This window comes from Cetorhinus maximus, chromosome 14 (genome assembly GCF_964194155.1).
Source record: "Cetorhinus maximus chromosome 14, sCetMax3.hap1.1, whole genome shotgun sequence".
Lineage (NCBI taxonomy): Eukaryota > Metazoa > Chordata > Chondrichthyes > Lamniformes > Cetorhinidae > Cetorhinus > Cetorhinus maximus.
The window spans coordinates 49,027,459-49,046,754 of NC_135892.1; the positions used below are offsets into that span (position 1 = coordinate 49,027,459).

The following is a 19,296-nucleotide window of genomic DNA, read 5'->3' on the forward strand; positions in this document are numbered from 1 at the left end:
GAGGAGTGTGAACTTTGGAAGGCAAAATAGAAAAGCAGATTTTATTTTAAATGGTGAGTAATTAGAAAACATTGGTATTCAGAGTGACCTGGATGTCCTTGTACGTGAATCACAGAAAGTTACCATACAGGTACAGCAAGCAATTGGGAAAGCAAACGGTATGTTAGCCTTTATTTCAAAGTGACTGAAATATAAGAGTGAAGAAGTCTTACTGAAATGCATGAAGCCTTGGTGAGACCACACTTAGAGCACAGTGTGCAGTTTAGGTTTCCTTATCTAGGAAAGGATACACTAGCCTCGGTTTACTAATCTGATTCCTAGGATGAGGGGATTATCCTAAGAGGAGAGATTTAGTAAACTGAGCCTTTATTCTCTGCAATTTAGAAGAAAGAGGTGATTTCATTGAACTATATAAAATTCTTAAGGGACTTATGGCTGAAGCTGGAAGGGTGGCTTCCTGGCAGGGGAGTCTAGAACTAGGGATCACAGTCTCAGAATAAGGGCCTGTCATTTAGGAGATGAGGAGAAATTTTTTCTCTCGAAGATTTGAATCTTTGGAATTCTCTACCCATCAGGGTGGTGGGTGCTCAGTTGTTGAATAAATTCAGGAGAGAGGTTGATAGATTTGGATACCAAGGAAGTGAAAGGGATATGATGAAATTGAGGTAGAAGGTCAGCCATGATTGTATTGAATGGTGGGGCAAACTCAAAGGGCTGAATGGCCTGTTTCTGCTCTTGTTTTTAATGTTCTGTTAACCAATTCACTCAGCTCTTCCACAATATCTAGCCAACTTTCTTTCAGAGTATAATTACTGCTGTTATTATTTTCTAACTTCTTTTTAAGAAACATGTGGTGAGGTCTCTTGGTGGGGTGGGGAGTTTGGGGACGGGTGGTGGAGGGAAGCTGCCCTCCTAAGAAAAATAGTGAATCGCCAGTATAGCTAATTACAATGTTTAATTTTTCAACCTCTCCCTATACAACAACTTTTCTTGTAGTGTAATACAAATTGGAGCAAATATATAACAAATATGTGTAAATAGCAGTGATTGTTATGGAAATGTCTATCTATTGTACTGGCATTCCTTTTTATATAATTTTATCTCAGGTTCCAGTTTGATATCAGTCCCTATGAAGACCACTGGCCAACTTTTTTTGTCTATATGGTTCACAACAGCTGCGGAAAGACCAGGTACAGACCATAAAATAATTCAATTTTTTTTTTAACAGGATGTCTTGACAAGTCACAGTGGAGATGAAATCTGTATTCCATTTTATTAATAATCATCTTATGCTTTAAAGTTGTGTTACTTTTGGTAGGAGTGCTGGATAGTGTCGCCAGATATTATTCACCAATATGGGTTCTCAAGTGTAACAGTTACGGAAATGGTGCTGCACTTTGAAGGCTCTCTGATTCTCATTACAGATCACAGTTACATCATCAAGCTGCTGTTGTTCGCTCCCGAGGCATTGCAGTTGGTAACATTCTTAGATGTCTGTGAAGTTTGTTACAATCCGGCTATGGACCATTAACATTTAAAAAGAAATCCGAACACCTCGTTTTAACTAATAGAACAATGTCACAAGATTTCGCTATTTTAACAAAACAAACTTTATTGTATATGAAAGAATTAAACAACACAAGCACATTAACTTCACAATATTGTTTATAACTTTGTATGTTTTGCACTCAGGTTTACTTCTTACTTCCCCCAAGAATTCCCTTATAAGATACATCAATCTTAAAGTTATTTACCCTGTAGGGACCACCCATGAGTATGCCACAGTGCTCTCGAAAATTCTCTGCCACTCAGCCATTCTCAGAGATAAAACTTTCATTTATCATCTGTTGACTGTGGATACCTCAGCCCTTTCTTCTGGTTACTTTTCCATTCCTTCCACTACTTTCAAACTAGGCAATCTTCCAGCTTCTGTTCCTTCACAAAATTCAAACTGATGTTAAGTGTCATTCCACAGAGCGAATGATTAAGTTAGTTTTTATTTTATTCTGCTTACAGCGCAGGCTTAGCTCGCTACCATTTACTATGGCTATCTCTTAGTGAGCTGCAAACCACTGGAGATGGTGGTGTAGTGGTAATGTCACTGGACTGGTAATTCAGAGGTAATCTCTAACCCAGGCTAATACTCTGGGGGTGTGGGTTCAAATCCCACCAAGGCAGCTGGTAGAATTTAAATGCAATTAATAAATCTGGACTTGATTGTTGTAAAAACCCATCTGGTTCACTAATGTCCCCCTCCCCCCTTTAGGGAAGGAAATCTGCCTATCCTTACCTGGTCTGGCTTACATGTGACTCCAGACCCATAGCAATGTGGTTGACTCTTAGCTGCTCCTCTGAAATGGCCTAGTAAGCCTCTCAGTTCAAGGGCAATTAGGGATCGGCAACAAATTCTGGCCTTGCCAGTGATGCTCATGTCCAATGAAAGAATAAAGAAGAAAAAAATGCAACATCAATACTGCAACTGATTTTCTCAGCAAGCACCCAGTTAAATTGAAACAAGAGAACCATCCTAAGCTCTATCCATCTCCACGATGATATTGCAGGCTCTGGGATGTCTTCAAACCGATCTTTAAGTTAATTATTCCTCATTTAAAATTTATTTTTTGATCTGTTGAAGTAAATGGGTTTTATGACCTTTCAGGATTTACGAAATGATTTAAAACTAATTTAGCTCTAACTCCCAAAACAGAACACCTCTCTGGACTGCCATTACTGCAAAAATTGAAGATGGCACATCTTCAGCTCTTTGGCTAAGTAAGCCCATTTGCAGTTTTATAGCTCTATCTCTTCTATCCTGACTTTATTAAATAAACATGGATGACCTTTGGAACTGCCATTTCTTGAGGTGCCCTGGCAATCTCTAAAGCCCAGCACTTTAATCACCTTCCTTTATAACTTTAATCTGCCCAGAACTATAAATTATCTCTAAAATATTATCATGAACCACAAACAAGATATTTGCAATAAGTTGCATGTTAATGAGCTATCAGAATTTCCCCTGCAAAGGATTCTTTAAGTTTTGTAGAAAATTGGTTCCTTAATAGATATGTCACCTTTAAAAGCTATATGTGCTTCAGAATCCTGACACATTACAATAAGGATAATGTTAGCACTTTGGTACCTGGGACCATTGGCACTTCCGGTCTTTATTTAATTGATGTATTTTCTCTATTTTCTTCTCTACCTAGCTTTGATCTGGAGAAACTGTGTCGCTTCACTATGTCAGTAAAGAAAAACTACCGTCGTGTGCCCTACCACAACTGGAAACATGCGGTCACTGTGGCACATTGCATGTATAATATTCTGCAAAAAGTTCAGGGAACATTCTCACAGCTGGAGGTAGGTGAATGAAAGTTCTCTGTCATTGTCTTAGACATGCACCCACCCAGGACATTTATTAACATATATTCATCTTAAAGACAAATTATAGTCCCAGCCAAATAACACCCTGAGCTGAAAAACTCATGAAGTGGCATTTTTTGGATTAGCAGTAGATAGGAGTTGTGTGCACGATGAATCTGTTAGCCTTCTATCGCATCACGATCCATAATGCACAGTTTGCTGTAACTCAAGGTCAATGCAGTATAAACTATTTGATTAATATTGTAATTGTATATACAAACCTGCCTACAACTAGGGGTACTTGATCACAAACCATTGAATAATAATAGTGAGAGAGTGGATAACAGCAAATCACCACAGATACAAGTGAACCATGTATGTCCTATGTGAACAATTTGAGTGGTGGGGGGGGTGGGGTTAGGGGCACTTGTGTGGTCTGGCACTCGGGAGCGGGTAGGCAGTCCAGAGGGATACTCAGACACTTGTTTGGGGGGGGTAAGTCAGGCACTGGAAGGGTGTCAGGCATTTGAGGGGGGGGGTTGGGCACTTGGAGGTGGGGTCAGGAACTCAGTGGGGAGTATCAGGTCGGCCACTTGGCTGGGTCAGGCCTGGTGGGTTGCCGGCGGGGTTAGGAAGAGTCCAGAGGGGCTGGGTACTCGGGGCGGGTGGGGGGAGGGAGGGACCTGTGTTCCATGGAATAAATTCTGAGAGATGAACATTAATGAACAGCCTGTTCTTGTTTTTGAATTTTATAATGTTCAGGCGTTCATGACTATATTCTGTTTACTATAATGTCAAACAAAATACGATAATGGAGGAACATCTTGGGCCATCATTTCTGAGCTCAAGGTCAGTGTAACTGGGGGTACCCCAAAGATGCACTGGGGAACACCCCTAATCCCGGAAGTTCCAGGTAAGGATTGCATGGCAATTGCCCAGGAAGTGCAAGCTTCATTTGGCAACTGCCCTGCACTAGGAACCATATGAAAATGCAATTTAAATTGCAAACTTCGGATCGTTCTGACTGTCTTACATCAGTAGTTACCCAGAAAAAGTTAGAAGAGTTATAGCCATTTCTAGCCTCTAGGTAACTGTTGTACAGGTCCACATTGACCCCTTACGGGACTCCCCCAACTCCCTCAAATCCCCCAGGGAACTTCTCCACCCACCCCCCAACTAGCCTTCCCATGAGGAATCCCCGCCTGCCCCCCGCCCCCCGGAATCCCACAGGACTCCCCCCAAGCCTTGAAATCCCAGGGGGTCTTCCACCAACCCTTGACTAACCCCCTTAGGCCTGACCCGACCTGACATCTCCCCACTGGCTGTCCAACGCGCCCTGTCCCCACCAGGACATCCCGCTCCCCACCCCAACCCTAACCACCACTGCCCCACAAGGCCCGACCTGACCTCCCCTCCCCGCTGACTGTTGGAACGTCCCCCCCCACCAAGTGCCCAACCACCCCTCACCCCTGAGTGCCCAACCCACCACCCCCCACCGAATGCCCGCCACACTCCAAGCGCCTGCTCAACCACCCCCCCTCACCTTCCCCCAAGTGTCCAACACCACCCCTGAGTGCCCAGCCCTCCCCAAATGCCCAACACCCTTGGACTGTCTCACCCCGACAGAGTACCAGAGTGCCCCTGAGTGCCCGAGTCCCCTTGCCTTCCCCTGAGTGACTGACCCCCCACCCCCCCACCTTGTGCCCACCACCCCAAGTGCCTGACCACTCCTGAGTGCCCTGCCCAACCTCCTCTCCACCCGTCCCCATGCCTCCCCCAAGCTATAACTACTTACCTTAGAAACCTGCCTTTTTCCAGGCTTGAAAGTGGCTGCACCTTTAAACTCACCTGATTTATGGCAGCCGGTGCTGTAAAAATGTAGGTGTAGCATCCAACTCTAGAGCCCCCAGCAGAAGGTCTCGGGAACATGCTGCCCTGCATAGTTCTCGCCTGGCTTGAGTTGGAAGGTTGGGCGAGAAAAGATTGTAAGAATTTTAAGATTAAAAACTAGGAGCAGTGTGGTAATCCAAATCTGAAAGCCACTCCACAGAAGTTTAAGCCCCTTTTTTAAAGATTCAAGCAGCATAATTTTATTTTAGCCCAGTATTTTTTATGCATGTCCTTCCATGACTTTGAAACACTGGGAGACATGAATAATTTAATGAATGAAGAGGACATGATTATGAAATTAACAATCCTCAAGGAAGATTGAAGGTTAGAAAAAAATGTCTTTCCTTTCCCTCCCGTCAGCAGAAGTTATGGAAATTTGAAACAAACTCAGATAAAGCAATTTTTGATTAGTTCTTTTAAAATGGCTGGACATCTAGTTATGGAGAAGATTGAAAATAACAAGAATCATTATACAGTATGTGGATCTAAAATTCTGTGGAACACAAGTATTTCTTAGCTAAAATCACAGAAATAAGATTTGCGAATATAATTGTTCAGGATTTAATAATGGATTTTGCAAGATTAGTTAATAATCAGGAGTTTAATGTAAATTAGCTTTGTGTCTCGGGGATAAAGTTCACAAACTTTTCCTCAAAGGAAATAAGTTGAATATAGTCAATGATGTAGTTTTCCATGCCTCTTAACCAGGGCGTATTTTAATTCTTGCAGTAATGTGTGTGCTGTTGCCAGTGTTACAATAACATTGATTGGAAAAGCCTGCTTTTTGTGTTTGTATGTAAAAGTGACTTACATCTCACTGCAGAACATTTTGTTTACCACAAGATATTATTAGGAAGAATTAGAACTCAAAATTAAAAGCAAGAACAGACTTGGCAATCCGGGGTCACTGATATCAGGTGACTGAATATGTCGGATTCCAATTTCGTCATTCAGCACAGCAGGCTTATTGCTAATGTCATAGAGTCAGATTGTGCAACTCTGATATCTTGTGAAAGCTGTAGGTTAGTGACCTTAATAGGAGTGTTGAGAAGAGACGCTCAAGTCTGCCAACACCAGGGGCCAACGGTCCCTTATCTGCATATTTAATTTTTATCTTTTACCTTTGTTTTTAACATGAATGCGGGTAGTCAATGTGTAACATATTGAAAGTAACCTTATGGAGTTTATTATTAGTTAGAAAGGTGGGCACTATGTTTACAAAGAAATGAGAGGCTTTGAAAACATTGGGGAGTGATTGTGGCATATGGCAGCACCAAAGAGAGGAAGATTTTGTTAGCACAGGCAGTGTGCTACCAGATGCTGGCCAACCTGCTGAGTTTTCCCAGCATTTTTTGTGCTTATTCCAAATTTGCAGCATCCACAGTATTTTGGTTTTGTATTAGTATGGATAGAGGATTGGTTAGCTAACAGGAAGCAAAGAGTCGGGATAAATGGGTGGTTTTCAGTTTGGCAAACTGTAACTAGTAGAGTGCCACAGAGATCGATGATGGGGCCTCAACTATTTACCATCTATATTAATGACTTGGATGAAAGGACCAAGTGTATGGTAGCTAAATTTGCTGATGGCACAAAGATAGGTAGGAAAGCAAGTTGTCAAGAGATAAAAAGGCCTGAATTTTCACTTCCAAGAGAGAGTGCAGAGTCAGGACATTTCCCGGATCCGCAACCCAGGCGAAAGTGCTCCAGAAGTTGGGATTTTCATTCCAGGGTGTCGGGGTTCTCTGGGAACCGGGCCAGGCGACCACGGAAAGACTAGGGAGGCTGCCAGGAGCTGAGGCAGACTGGGTGGGAGGCCTCTATCGGTGCACCATCACTTTGTCAAAGATTTTTTTAAAAGCATTAAAAAAAAGCCCTCAACGCTCATACCCTCCTAACCCCTCCACACACTCCCCACAACTCATCCATGCCTTGACAGCATTCTTGACAGTTCCAATGAGATTATGCATTTTTTACATACATTCATGTCCACTTTAGCAATCCCAAAGAGCATCTTACCTCTCTCAGATAGCACCTTTCCTCTCCCAAAGATGTCTTGGGAACATATCCAAAGTGGTACCCTATCTCTCCAAATGCTACCCCACCTCTCCAAAGGATTCTGCAAAGTTTAGATGATGACCTACCAGGTCTAATCTGCACATATCCTGTTTCCCACTCCTGGCTAATGAAATCAGACATGACTGGAGGCCCCTGCTGTTTCATATTGACAGCTGCCTCCCCAAAATGCATATGCACAAATTCCAACTGGGCCCTTTCCTTGGAAAAATGGTGTTTGGACTTCTGTATTTCAGCCTCTTCCTCTAATTTCGCAATGACAGAGAGGCTCTCTGCCATTGCAAAAATTCAGGCCAAAAAGTCTGCAAAAGGATATAGATAGGTTAAGTGAGTGGGAAAAAATTTGGCAGATGGAGTATAATGTGGGAAAATGTGGGTTTGTCTACTTTGGCAGGATGAATAGAAAAGCAGAATATTACTTAAGTGCAGAGAGACTGCTGAAATGTATGGTACAAAGGGATATGGGTGTCCTGGCATGTGAATCACAAAAAACTAGCAGGTACAACAAGTGATTGGGAAGGCAAATGGACTGTTGGCCTTTATGGCGACGGGAATAGAATATAAAAGTAGGGAAGCTTTGCTACCGCACCTGGAGTAGTATTTATAGTTTTGGTCACCTTACTTAAGGAAGGAAATAATTGCATTGGAGGCAGTTCAGATAAGATTCACTTGGCTGATTCCTGGGATTAAGGGGTTGTCTTATGAGGAAAGGTTTTGTGCTGCATCTCTATATCACAGCAATATAGACACGCCACCATTTTCTAAATCTGTTCTCATTGAACCTCAGAACTTTGAACCCCACTGGTTCAAGTTCAAGTCAAAACAGCGAGTTGCTGTTTTAATGACACCATATAAACCCAAATAGATGGTGTAGCCATGGGATCCCCTCTAGGTCCAGCGCTCACTAACATTTCTGTCGTTTTCCATGAGAAGCACATTTTTGATGGAATGAATCCTAATCTCCTGCCTGTGCGTATTTCCAATACGTAGGTGATACAGCCTTTGCACCTGTAGCCATGTGTAAGGATTTCCTTACACAGCTTAATACACTCCATCCACACTCAAATTCATTTTTGAGATGGAGCAGTCTTACTCACACCCTTTCCTCGACATGCTAGTTGAGAAATCCCCTTATGGGTTCTCCTCTGTTGTCTACCACAAGCATACCTTCACTGGTCAATATACACATTGGAATTCGTATAGCTCCATGCACTATAGGATTGGCCTAATCACCAATCTTGTAAATAGGACCCTAGCCATTTTTTTACCTTGCAAGCTGAGACAGAAATAGAGCAGGTCAAAGCTGTCGCTATCCTGATCAGATCATTGTTCGCAGTGTATCGCACGCACTTGAAAATGGAACAGATGCTGTCATTTTCAGACCTGAAATGTGCCCAGTCTACCTCAAATTACCTTGAAGAGACAAAGTATCTCAAAAATTTGAATGACAGGTTAAGCAAACCATTTCACACTGTTACTGTGCATTGGCTGTGCGAGTAGTATTTCCCACTCCCGAGATGCTGACATAAGTTCAAAAATACGTACTCCTACCACATAATTCAGCAATGTTGTGTATGAATTTCAGTGCCAGTGCGGTGCCAGCTACATAAGCCGTACATCCCAACGATTGGCTGATTGAATCAAACAGCATGTTCCTCCGGTTCTTTGAAGGAGCCACATGCGTTTTGGATAAAGTGGAACTATTGGATGTACTGTACTTGGATTTCCAAAAGGCATTTGATAAGGTGCCGCATCAAAGATTCTTGCATAAAATAAAAGCTTATGGTTTAGGAGGTAACATATTGGCATGGATAGAAGATTGGCTAGCTAACAGGAAACAGAGGGTAGCCATAAATAGGTCTTTTTCTGGTTGGCGGGATATATCTAGTGGTGTGCCTCAGGGATCAGTGCTGGGCCCTAAACTTTTTACAATTTATATAAATGAGCTGGGTAAAGGGATCGAAGGTATGGTTGCTAAATTTGCTGACGATACAAAGATAGGTAGGAAAGTAATTTGTGAAGAGCACATAAGGATACTACAAAGATATATAGGTTAAGTAAGTGGGCAAAGATCTGGCAAATGGAGTATAATGTGGGCAAATGTGAAAATGTCCATTATGGCAAGAAGAATAAAAAAGAAGCATATTATCTAAACGGTGAGAAATTGCAGAGTTCTGATGTTCGAGGGATCTGGGTGACCTAGTGCATAAATCACAAAAAGCTAGTATGCAGATAGAGCAAGTAATTAGGAAAGCTAATAGAATGTTTTTGTTTATTACAAGGGGAATTGAACTCATAAGTAGGGAGGTTATGGCTTCAGTTGTCCAGGACATTGATGTGACCACATCTGGAATACTGTGTATAGTATTGGTCTCCTTTTTTTAATTCATTTACAGGATGTGGGTGTCGCTGGCTGGGCCAGCATTTATTGCCCATCCCTAATTGTCCTTTAGAAGGTGGTGGTGAGCCGCCTTCTTGAACTGCTGTAGTCCCTGTGGTCTAGGTACACCCACAGTGCTGTAGGGAGGAAATTCCAGGATTTTGACCCAGAGACAGTGAAGGAACAGCGATATATTTCCAAGTCAGGATGGTGAGTGGTTTGGAGGGGAACTTCCAGGTGGTGGTGTTCCCATGCATCTGCTGCCCTTGTCCTTCTAGATGGTAGCAGTCGTGGGTTTGGAAGGTGCTGCCTAAGGAGCCTTGGTGAGTTTCTGCAGTACATCTTGTAGATGGTACACACTGCTGCTACTGTTCATCGGTGGTGGACGGAGTGAATGTTTGTGGAAGGAGTGCCAATCAAGTGCACTGCTTTGTCCAGGATGGTGTCAAGCTTCTTGAGTATTGTTGGAGTTGCACTGATCCAGATAAGTGGGGAGTATTCCATCACACTCCTGACTTGTGCTTTGTTGATGGCAGACAGGCTTTGGCAAGTCAGGAGGTGAGTCACTCGCCTAGCCTCTGACCTGCTCTTGTAGCCACAGTATTTATATGGCTAGTTCAGTTCAATTTCTGGTCAATGGTAACTCCTAGAACGTTGATAGCAAGGGATTCAGTGATGGTAATGCTATTGAATGTCAAGAGGCAATAGCTAAATTCTCTCTTGTTGTAGATGGTCATTGCCTGGCATTTGTATGCCGTGAATGTTACTTGCCACTTGTCAGCCCAAGCCTGGATATTGTCCAGGCCTAGCTGCATTTGGACACTAGGGCTATCTGTCACTTGCTCGTCCTGCTTTCTACCCTAAATGTCATCATTAGCACATTCATCATTAGCACATTCCTCAGCTAATATCATCACCGTCCACACCTCTTTATTCTTTTGTCTATGACATCTTTGGCAATCTCTTCTTTGCCTCCACCGATCACTGGTCCTCTATCCAGCTCTACCTGTCCCACCCCCTTCAACCAGCTTATATTTCACCTAATTTCTATATTTCTTAGTTCTGATGAAGAGTCATACGGACTCGAAACGTTAACTGTGTTCCTTTCCGGGGATGCTGTCAGACCTGCTGAGTTTATCCAGCTATTTTTGTTTTTGTTGTGCATTTGGACATGGACTGTTTCAGTATCTGAGGAGTCACGAATGTTGCTGAACATTGTGCAATCATCAGTGAACATCCCCAATTCTGACATTATGATGGAAGGAGATCATTGATGAAGCAGCTGAAGATGGTTGGGCCTAGAATACTACCCTGAGGAACTGAGATGATTGACCACCAACAACCACAGCCATCTTTCTTTGTGCTAGGTATGACTCCAAGCAGCAGAGAGTTTTCCCCTGATTCCCATTGACTCCAGGTTTGCTAGGGCTCCTTGATGCCACATTTGGTCAAATGCTGCCTTGATGTCAAGGACAGTCACTCTCAACTCACCTCTGGAGTTCAGCTCTTTTGTCCATGTTTGAACCAAGCCTGTAACAAGATCAGAAGCTATGTGACCCTGACGGAACCCAAACTGAGTGTCAGTGAGCAGGTTATTGCTAAGCAAGTGCTGCCCTTGGATGAAGTTTCATGAAAAATGCAAAGTCCGCCTGGCCGATTCACCCGTCTGCCAACCATAAGGTTGGACGGACCACGAAAAATAGGAGACAATTACAACTTTAATTGCACTAACTGGCTTCTTAATTGTTGGCAAGCGCGTTTCCGACTTTAGCGCGCACCTGTTGACCGAAATATCGCGCAAGCGTGGGATGACATCTGGACGCTCACCCGACGTTATCTCGCGCAATTTTGCGTCTGATTGGGTCGGGTGCATGCCTGCACGCCAATCTAAAATTTCTGCCCCATGAGTGGGACAGCTAATCAAGAGGACCAGCACGTGGTTAGCTTAGTTAGGAAAGCCAAGTCACCAGGGTGTGGGCCGGATCGATAGCGAGCATGGTAGAGTCAAACAAAAAAAAGTTATAAAAATCGGGCCAGAGACAGTTGTAATTATAATGAGTGGTTTTTGGAGTTGCTGAACAATAATTTAAAAAGCAAAGACGCCTTTACCCAATGTTGCATTCCCGCCACAACTCGTATTTGTGGGAGCTTCAGCAAAGCACCTGAAAGCAGCTACAGTGACACTCATGCCGGGTACTACAGAAGAAAGAATGTCGAAGGGATATTGTCAGAACATCTGCTAAATTCCTCAGTTTGAATTGGGATGCAGCTGATCTATTGTCCGAATTCAAAATGTTTAATCAGCAGAAACAGGCGTTGACAAAGCTTACAGGTCCTAAGTACAACCTCAATTGTTGATGCACTTACTAGGACCCAAACTTAGCAAGACGTATGGGAGGTGTGGCCTTCTGCATGCACCAAGAGAATTCCCAGCTTTTCACCAATTCCGTAAGGCATGTGACAGAAAGGGCCATTGGCAGTGGGCTAGAGCAAAGGCTGCTGCAGCTACAAAGAGCCGTACACTGATCCAAACAGACTGTACACAACGAGTATCTTCAAGCAATAAGAATGACCATCCGGTACCCATCAGAAACATATAGATGAGGTGATTGACAAACCAGGTAACTTGATGGTCACAGATTGCCCAACCCAGCGAAAACAGAAGATATATCCTTAGATCTCCAAAGTAACTTCTTGACACTGAACTTGAAGATGTTCTTCAAATTGATCTGGTACATTTTGCGCAATGCAAATACCAGCAGCTACAAGAAGAAATGGCGCAAGATTCTACACTACAGAAACTATGGAAAACCATCATCAAAGGATAACTTAATTCAATTCAGCATGCCTATGAACGCGTAAGACAATTTTTACCTTATTAGGACGAGTTAGGCATCTCCCAGTGAGTCATTTTGATAGGCAGAAAGGTCATCATACTGGAATCTTTGCAACCTGATATTCTTCAGCAACTTCATCACTCACACATAGGCATAGATCAGACGAGAAGACTCGCAAGAGAGATAGTCTATGGCCAGGTATGAACAATGGCATTGAAGTCATTGTCAAAAAGTACGAGGCAAGTCAAGAGCTGCCAAGTCAGCACAAAGTACCAGAGATTCCACACTAAGTTTCTATCCATCTTTGGTCCAAAATCGCTTCTGACCTCTTTCATGTCCATGGCACTGACCTTCTTGTCATCATTGACTACTTGACCAAGTACCCCATTATGCAACAATTGCACAATATGTTAAGTACAACTATCGGGCGTACTCTAAGTGCTATTTTCAATTTATTTGGCATGCCTAGAGTGATCATTATAGATAACGCTCTGCAATTTATTTGTAAGCCATTTTAGGATATGTGTGACAAGTGGAATACCAATAACACTACTTCTTCTCATTACCCTAGATCTAAAGGCTTAGCTGAACAAATGATTTGCATAGTGAAATCCCTAACTCTCAAATGTAATCAAGCCATGCAAGGTATGCACATTACATGTCACATCTGAGAGTGACACCTTTAAGAGCAATTATTCCAACAGCGGCAGAGCTCATGTTTGGCAGACAGCGCATACCTACCTTTAACCAATTTACTCTCTCCAAAACTAGAGAGTAACTTTCAAAACTACAAGAGAAGATGACCAACAGGCACGATAAAAATGCAGGTACAGAATTGCCAAGTTACAGAATTTCCAAGTTTACAGTCGGGACACGTTCGCAGCCAGGATCCTGAAGAAGGTATGTGGCAACTAGCCAAGGTGACAAAAATTTGTTCAGAATCAAGGCCCTATGAAATCATTACCCACAAAGGCATAATGGTGAGATACAACCAAGGAGAAATCAGATCCATTCCAGCTCCTCAACCATCGTACAGTCTATTGCATCGAGGACAAGATTTCAACCAGGAACAACTTCCAAGGATGACAATTCCACAACTCATTATGAGCAATTAATAAAACCTCCAGTCAAGGTTGCCATCACAAGATCTAGACATACCAGCAGATTATCTTTACGCTTTATAGACTCATAGATTCATCAGATCTATGCACTTATGTAATGGTAACTAAACATGAACATGTATTGTAAGTAGTTGTACTTCTTTGGAAATGGAGAAAGTATCTTTAAAAAGAAAGGAGGTGTTGTAATATGCCTTTAAGGGATATCAGCGTGACATCACTAGAAGGGAATTGTGCCATGTGATTCAGTCATAGTTTCACTTTTGCCTTGAGTAGGGCACAGACACAGTTCTGATGTCTTCAAGATTTATACCTAAGTATAATTGTTCTCATGTGCCTCGTCTTAATAAATGAACCCACAATGTGTTTTTTACCCAATGCCTTATCAACAAATGGTGCTTGTGACTTATAGAGTAAATAAGCCCAAAATATGATATTATAATAACACGACACCTGGCAGCTATCTCTATTCATCTATTTATTGTGCTTTAGTAAATCTCTGAACTGAAATAAAAATGGACATATTTAATGTCCAAGTTAATTACTTTTGAGAGGTCAAAAGGAAAGGGTGAGTTGCTGAAGCTTATGAGTGGCAAAGTATTGGGTGGGCAAAAAAATCAGGGCTTTAGCTATACATATTTTATGGATAGTCCCTTAAAATGCTATTTCCTATATGCATGTACCCACCACTTTGATATGATCTAACGTCACTTCATATTTTAAGAAAGGAGACAATAAAATTGAACTGAACATCTACTTCTATTCCTGTTGGACTCCATATCTGCTTCACCCCAACATCACTGAAGCTCTTATCCACACCATCACCACTGTAAGGTTCAACTTTTCATCATTCTGCATTCTGACCTTATAAGCTCTATTCAACACAGACTCACACTCATCCAGATTCCTAACACCTGCACATTCAGGTGTACTAAATCCAGATCACCATCAATTCTGCCTCAGACATCGTCTGTTCACCCACAACACATCCTCATGTATATGTACCTATATAAATATTATATATGTTTATAAATCCATCACAGACTCACTACTCCCTATTTGCAGATTCTCCCTGCCCAACTTTCCAGCAGGCATTATCTACTCTTCTGAGTTTAGACTACTATGCATTGCCCTTCCCCCTGCCAAAATGCACCATCGGTAACAGGACCTTCAAAATCATACCCCTTTCCTGGGATTCTCTTCTTGAATCCCTCTACCGTTTTTCATCTTTCTCCAACTGCAAACCCTCCTGAAAATTGATCTCTTAGACCTTACCTAATTTCTCCAAATTTATCATCTTTCTTTTGTGAGGTACTCTGTCCACCCCAAACATGGTCCATCATATGAGTGGGACCAAGAATTCATTTTATTGCATTGCAGGTGATGCACAAGTTTAGGTTGACTTTCCACTTTAGATAAATTCACGATTGCACATCAGTTATAAAAAAATTACATTGATAATCAGATAGATAGAAACTGAAAATATGCCATGCTGTTTTCTGCAGATACCATTGCATAAAGTTAGGGTATATCAAAACATTACTGTTCACTTTAATCTTTCCAAAAAAAAATACTTCTTATTAATCCCATGTTCTTAGAAACAAGATTGCTAAAATAAGTGTATCATATAGGGTAATGAATAACACATGTTTGAAGGCCTTTATTTGTATCTGGCTTGATTTCATTACTGGATATTACTAGTTTTTTCTATTTCGGAATTACTTCTTCCATGTAGGTGTACCGTTGTTTTAGTCAAGTGTCAAGACAATTGTAGATTGTTGATAAACTCCTTGATGGGGAAGATTTCTTCTATGTGCTGTCCAACAAAATCAGAAAATCATTCTTTATGAGTTTGAAAACTGCCCAACGTTGGGAATTAACGAGGAACAGCATAAATTCCGTGCAACATCTGATGAACCATTTTCAGTACAACTTGTTAGATCTATGAGGCAGCGCAATACACTGAATTAATAGAACCTATGTAATAAACTATGTTGACTAAATTTTTATTGAATCTGAGCCCATGGGCCTTGTACTGTACTCTTACTATAAGTGTGAATGCAGCAGAAGATTACGATACAGTAGGTCCAGGCACTCAGTGGGAATTTCGGGGAGTGGGGTCTTGTCTCGGGTGGAGCCTCTGTCCATCCCACAACATGTCCCTCACATGAGCAGGGCCAATAATTCACTGCTCTGGGAGTTCCCACTTCCCTGGCCTTAGTGGAATCCGTGCTAGATTGGAGGCTAGTATGCTCAATGAGATCAGGCCTAATGGCCTGCAAAAAGGCACATTTGAGACTCACTGAGAGAAGAGGCTGGGAGTGGTCCAGATTAGAAAAGTAGACATCCTTCCTTCCCGAATAACAGCAGCCACCAGAGTTTGCAGCTTTTATAGGTTGATGGGAAAATGAGATAGAACCATCGTGGTAGGGGATACCTGCTAGGCCCAGAATCTTACTGGTGCATTATCATATATCTAGCATATGCATCCATAGAGGTTAGCAGCAAGTGCTGCTGTAACTGGAATCATGACTGGGATTTTATGTCTCTGAAATGGATGGCAATGGCGACAGGAGACAAAATTGTGTAGCGTCACGTCGGGCCTCCAATGTCATAACGCTAGGGCCACATTTTTCCAGTAGCAGATGGGAAGCCGCATGGGGACACTGTTCGTGTTTTCAAAGTAAACAATTTACAGAGTGGTAACTAATATCATTGCTGCATTCCGCAGCCATGGCATCAGGCATTTTTCTTCATAGGTGCCAGCGTTCATCCTGGGCACAGCACTTCTTGTCCAGGTGAGGGAGGTGGGAAGCCATTGATCTGAGGTCTAGCTTCCCTTGATACCACTGAGGTCAGGACAGGGGAATCAATTGTGATGGGAGGTGGCTGGGGTTGGCATTGTTATTGCAGCTACTGATGGCGTGGTCCATTGAAACCAGTAATGCCCGAGTGGAGAAGGGTCCTCCAGCAAGGAGGAGAACTTGAGAGGGAGGGAGGTAGGGCACAAGAATCTGGACAGCAGCAACCTCATGGCCACCTGCAGGGGAAACCTAATCAAGAAGCAGCAGAAGGCCATAGAGGGAGTAGGTGCCAATGTGGAGAAGAAAATATCCAGTAGCAAGGATCTACTGGGAGGGGATGAGCTACCTCTAGGTGTCGGAGAGACAGTGGGGCCAAACATTGCTCCCAAGAGGCGTGACCGATTTTGTGCCATGCTGGTGGAGGAGGTGAGCTCTGGTTCTATTGGTGGTCACCTGATGCCATTTGAAGTCAAGGTCATTGTGGCCCTAAATTCCGATGCCTCCAGTTCATTCTGGGGCCCATCAAAAACATGTGACATCTCCCAATCAGCCTCACATAACTGCATCAAGGTGGAGACCAATGCCCTCTTCAGGCTGGCCAGCCAATACAAATACTATTGAACTGATCCAGACAATCAGCCTGAGAAAGTCATAAGATGCGGTGCCATCGTTGGATTCACCCAGGTGAGAGGTCTCATAGACTGCATGCATGTGGTCAACAAGCCTCCCACAGGGTAACCAGTGGCCTTCATTAACCGGAAGGGTTTTCATTCCCTCTAATGAGATTCCCAACTAATCTCCCACCATCAACAGAACCTGTTGCTATGTGCACGTTACCCTGGTACAGCCAGGATGCTTACATTCTCTGGCACCCTCAGGGAGAAGAGCCTTTCTTACCCCCTTGCACCTTCAAGGATAGATTCTTGCTGAAAAGCGATACCCACTCAAGATATGGCTGTTGACACCAGTGAGAAACCATAGGACGGAGGAGAAGGAACGGTACAATGCAATCCACGCGATTCAGATGCCTAAATCATTTGGGTGGGGCACTGCAATATGCCCCATTGAGGGTCTCCCAGATAGGAGTGGTCTGCTGCACGTGACACAACTTGGCATTGCAGAGGGAGGAAACCCTGGCTGCTGAAGAATTAGTGGAGCACTAGGCATCTTCAGATGAGGCTGAAGACGAAGAAGCTGATGACCAGCCGTAACATCCAGATCAACATGAAGGGCCACATGGAGGTCACCATGATGTAGGTGCAAGGGCGGCTCAGGAGGTGCTTATATAGACACTTCAGATGACATTTCCCACTGCAACCATCCAACCAAATAAAGGTCCACATTCAACCAATGCTAATGCCATTCACCTCTGCTCTAAGCCCAGACCCACTTGCGCGCTGGCACCTGGTGCTTCTGTAATGTACAAAAGATGACCACACTGCCATGGTGGCCGCCCCCCTTTCCCCCCAGCCCTTGGGTCAGCTTGTTCCACTCTTGCACTGCCAGAGGGCCAGAATCATTGGATGGACACTTACAAAGACCAAAGAAGATATTATTACATAAATCATCACACGCAAGCAAAGAAGCGTTAACCACCTATACATGTGTGTGGCCCAAATGGAGCTAGTGTTTTCTTAATTTTTTTAAGTCTTCTCCTATGTGGTGCTCCTCCTTTGCTGCAGTGGAGGCAGGCTGCTGAACTTGCTGCCCCGTGGCCTGGGCTGTCCTCTGTTGTTGTGGCAACTTGAGGCACTGATGTCACTGGCAGAAGGGTTAAGCAACCACTGTCCACACTCAGACACTCAAAAACAGTCACTCCCTCTGAAGGCACACTTGTACCTCCCTGCTGACTTGAGAAGGATGAGAACCTGGTGGAGACTCCAAATATTTTGGCCCCACCACCCTCCATCCCCTCACCTTGCCACTGCTGCATGGAGCTCAACAACTAGGCAATGACATGCTGGTCTATGCTCATTTCTGGCATCCACTGACTGATCTTCTGGTGATTCACCAGTCTCTCAATGGAGGAGGGAGGGAGAGAGATCCAGTACTCGTGGCAGGATGGATTCATCTACTGTCTGAGCCAGGATGCACATACCTTCAGGAAGCTCCACCAGACCTCTAGCTCTTGCCATCTTACTGATGACTCCAGAGGCATGTTATCAGCCGGGGTCTCAGCATGGGCCTGGCCCCCACACAACATCAAGTGACAGTGGCCTTGGCTGTCTCAGCCTCAGACAGCTGGTCAGCCACGTATTGGTGCTTGTGCAAGGTGTGAGCTCAAATCTACTCGCAGATGCATACTTTTCAAGGTGACAGTGTCTGCACTGGTAGACGGTGTGAAAAAATGATGTTACGCTGCGCCCTCTGATGTCCCCTCCTCTTTGTCAGAGGTAGAGGAATGTCTGCCAATAATATCAACTCTCTATTCCTATGGTTTACCTGTGAGAGAGAATAGAATGATAAGTGCTTCTTGCCCGTCCAGTCAGGAATCCATATAGCTGGCTGCATCTCACATTGATATCTGGACATTGGAGGACATATGACCACTATCTCTCATGTTCACCTGAGGCTCCTTCATGCTCATTCATGTGGCCACTCACCCTCTTGTGGCTGAACTCCAGCCTCACCGTCCATGATGGAGCAGCCGCCATGATGCCCTGCCAACCCAAGAGCGCCCTCCTCTATGGACGTCATGATGGTGATGATTTGGACACTGTCACCAATCTTAGTTTTCTGGGCCCTCTTCTCCTGCGAGTACATGGAAGAATAATGCTAGTCACCTGTTAAGACACAACAGTTGGTAAAACTGAGTTATTTAAAAATCCCAGAGG

The 19,296-nt window shown here is 43.5% G+C and overlaps 1 protein-coding gene across 1 annotated transcript in view; it reads left to right on the top strand.

Annotated features, from left to right (window-relative positions):
• Window positions 1-19,296, top strand: part of pde10a (phosphodiesterase 10A) — a 484,537-nt gene that overhangs the window by 380,916 nt on the left and 84,325 nt on the right. Inside the window, exons 15-16 of the mRNA XM_078557603.1 lie at window positions 1,107-1,190; window positions 3,207-3,357. Coding sequence (XP_078413729.1) covers window positions 1,107-1,190; window positions 3,207-3,357 — 235 coding nt within the window. The remainder of the gene's footprint in view (window positions 1-1,106; window positions 1,191-3,206; window positions 3,358-19,296) is intronic.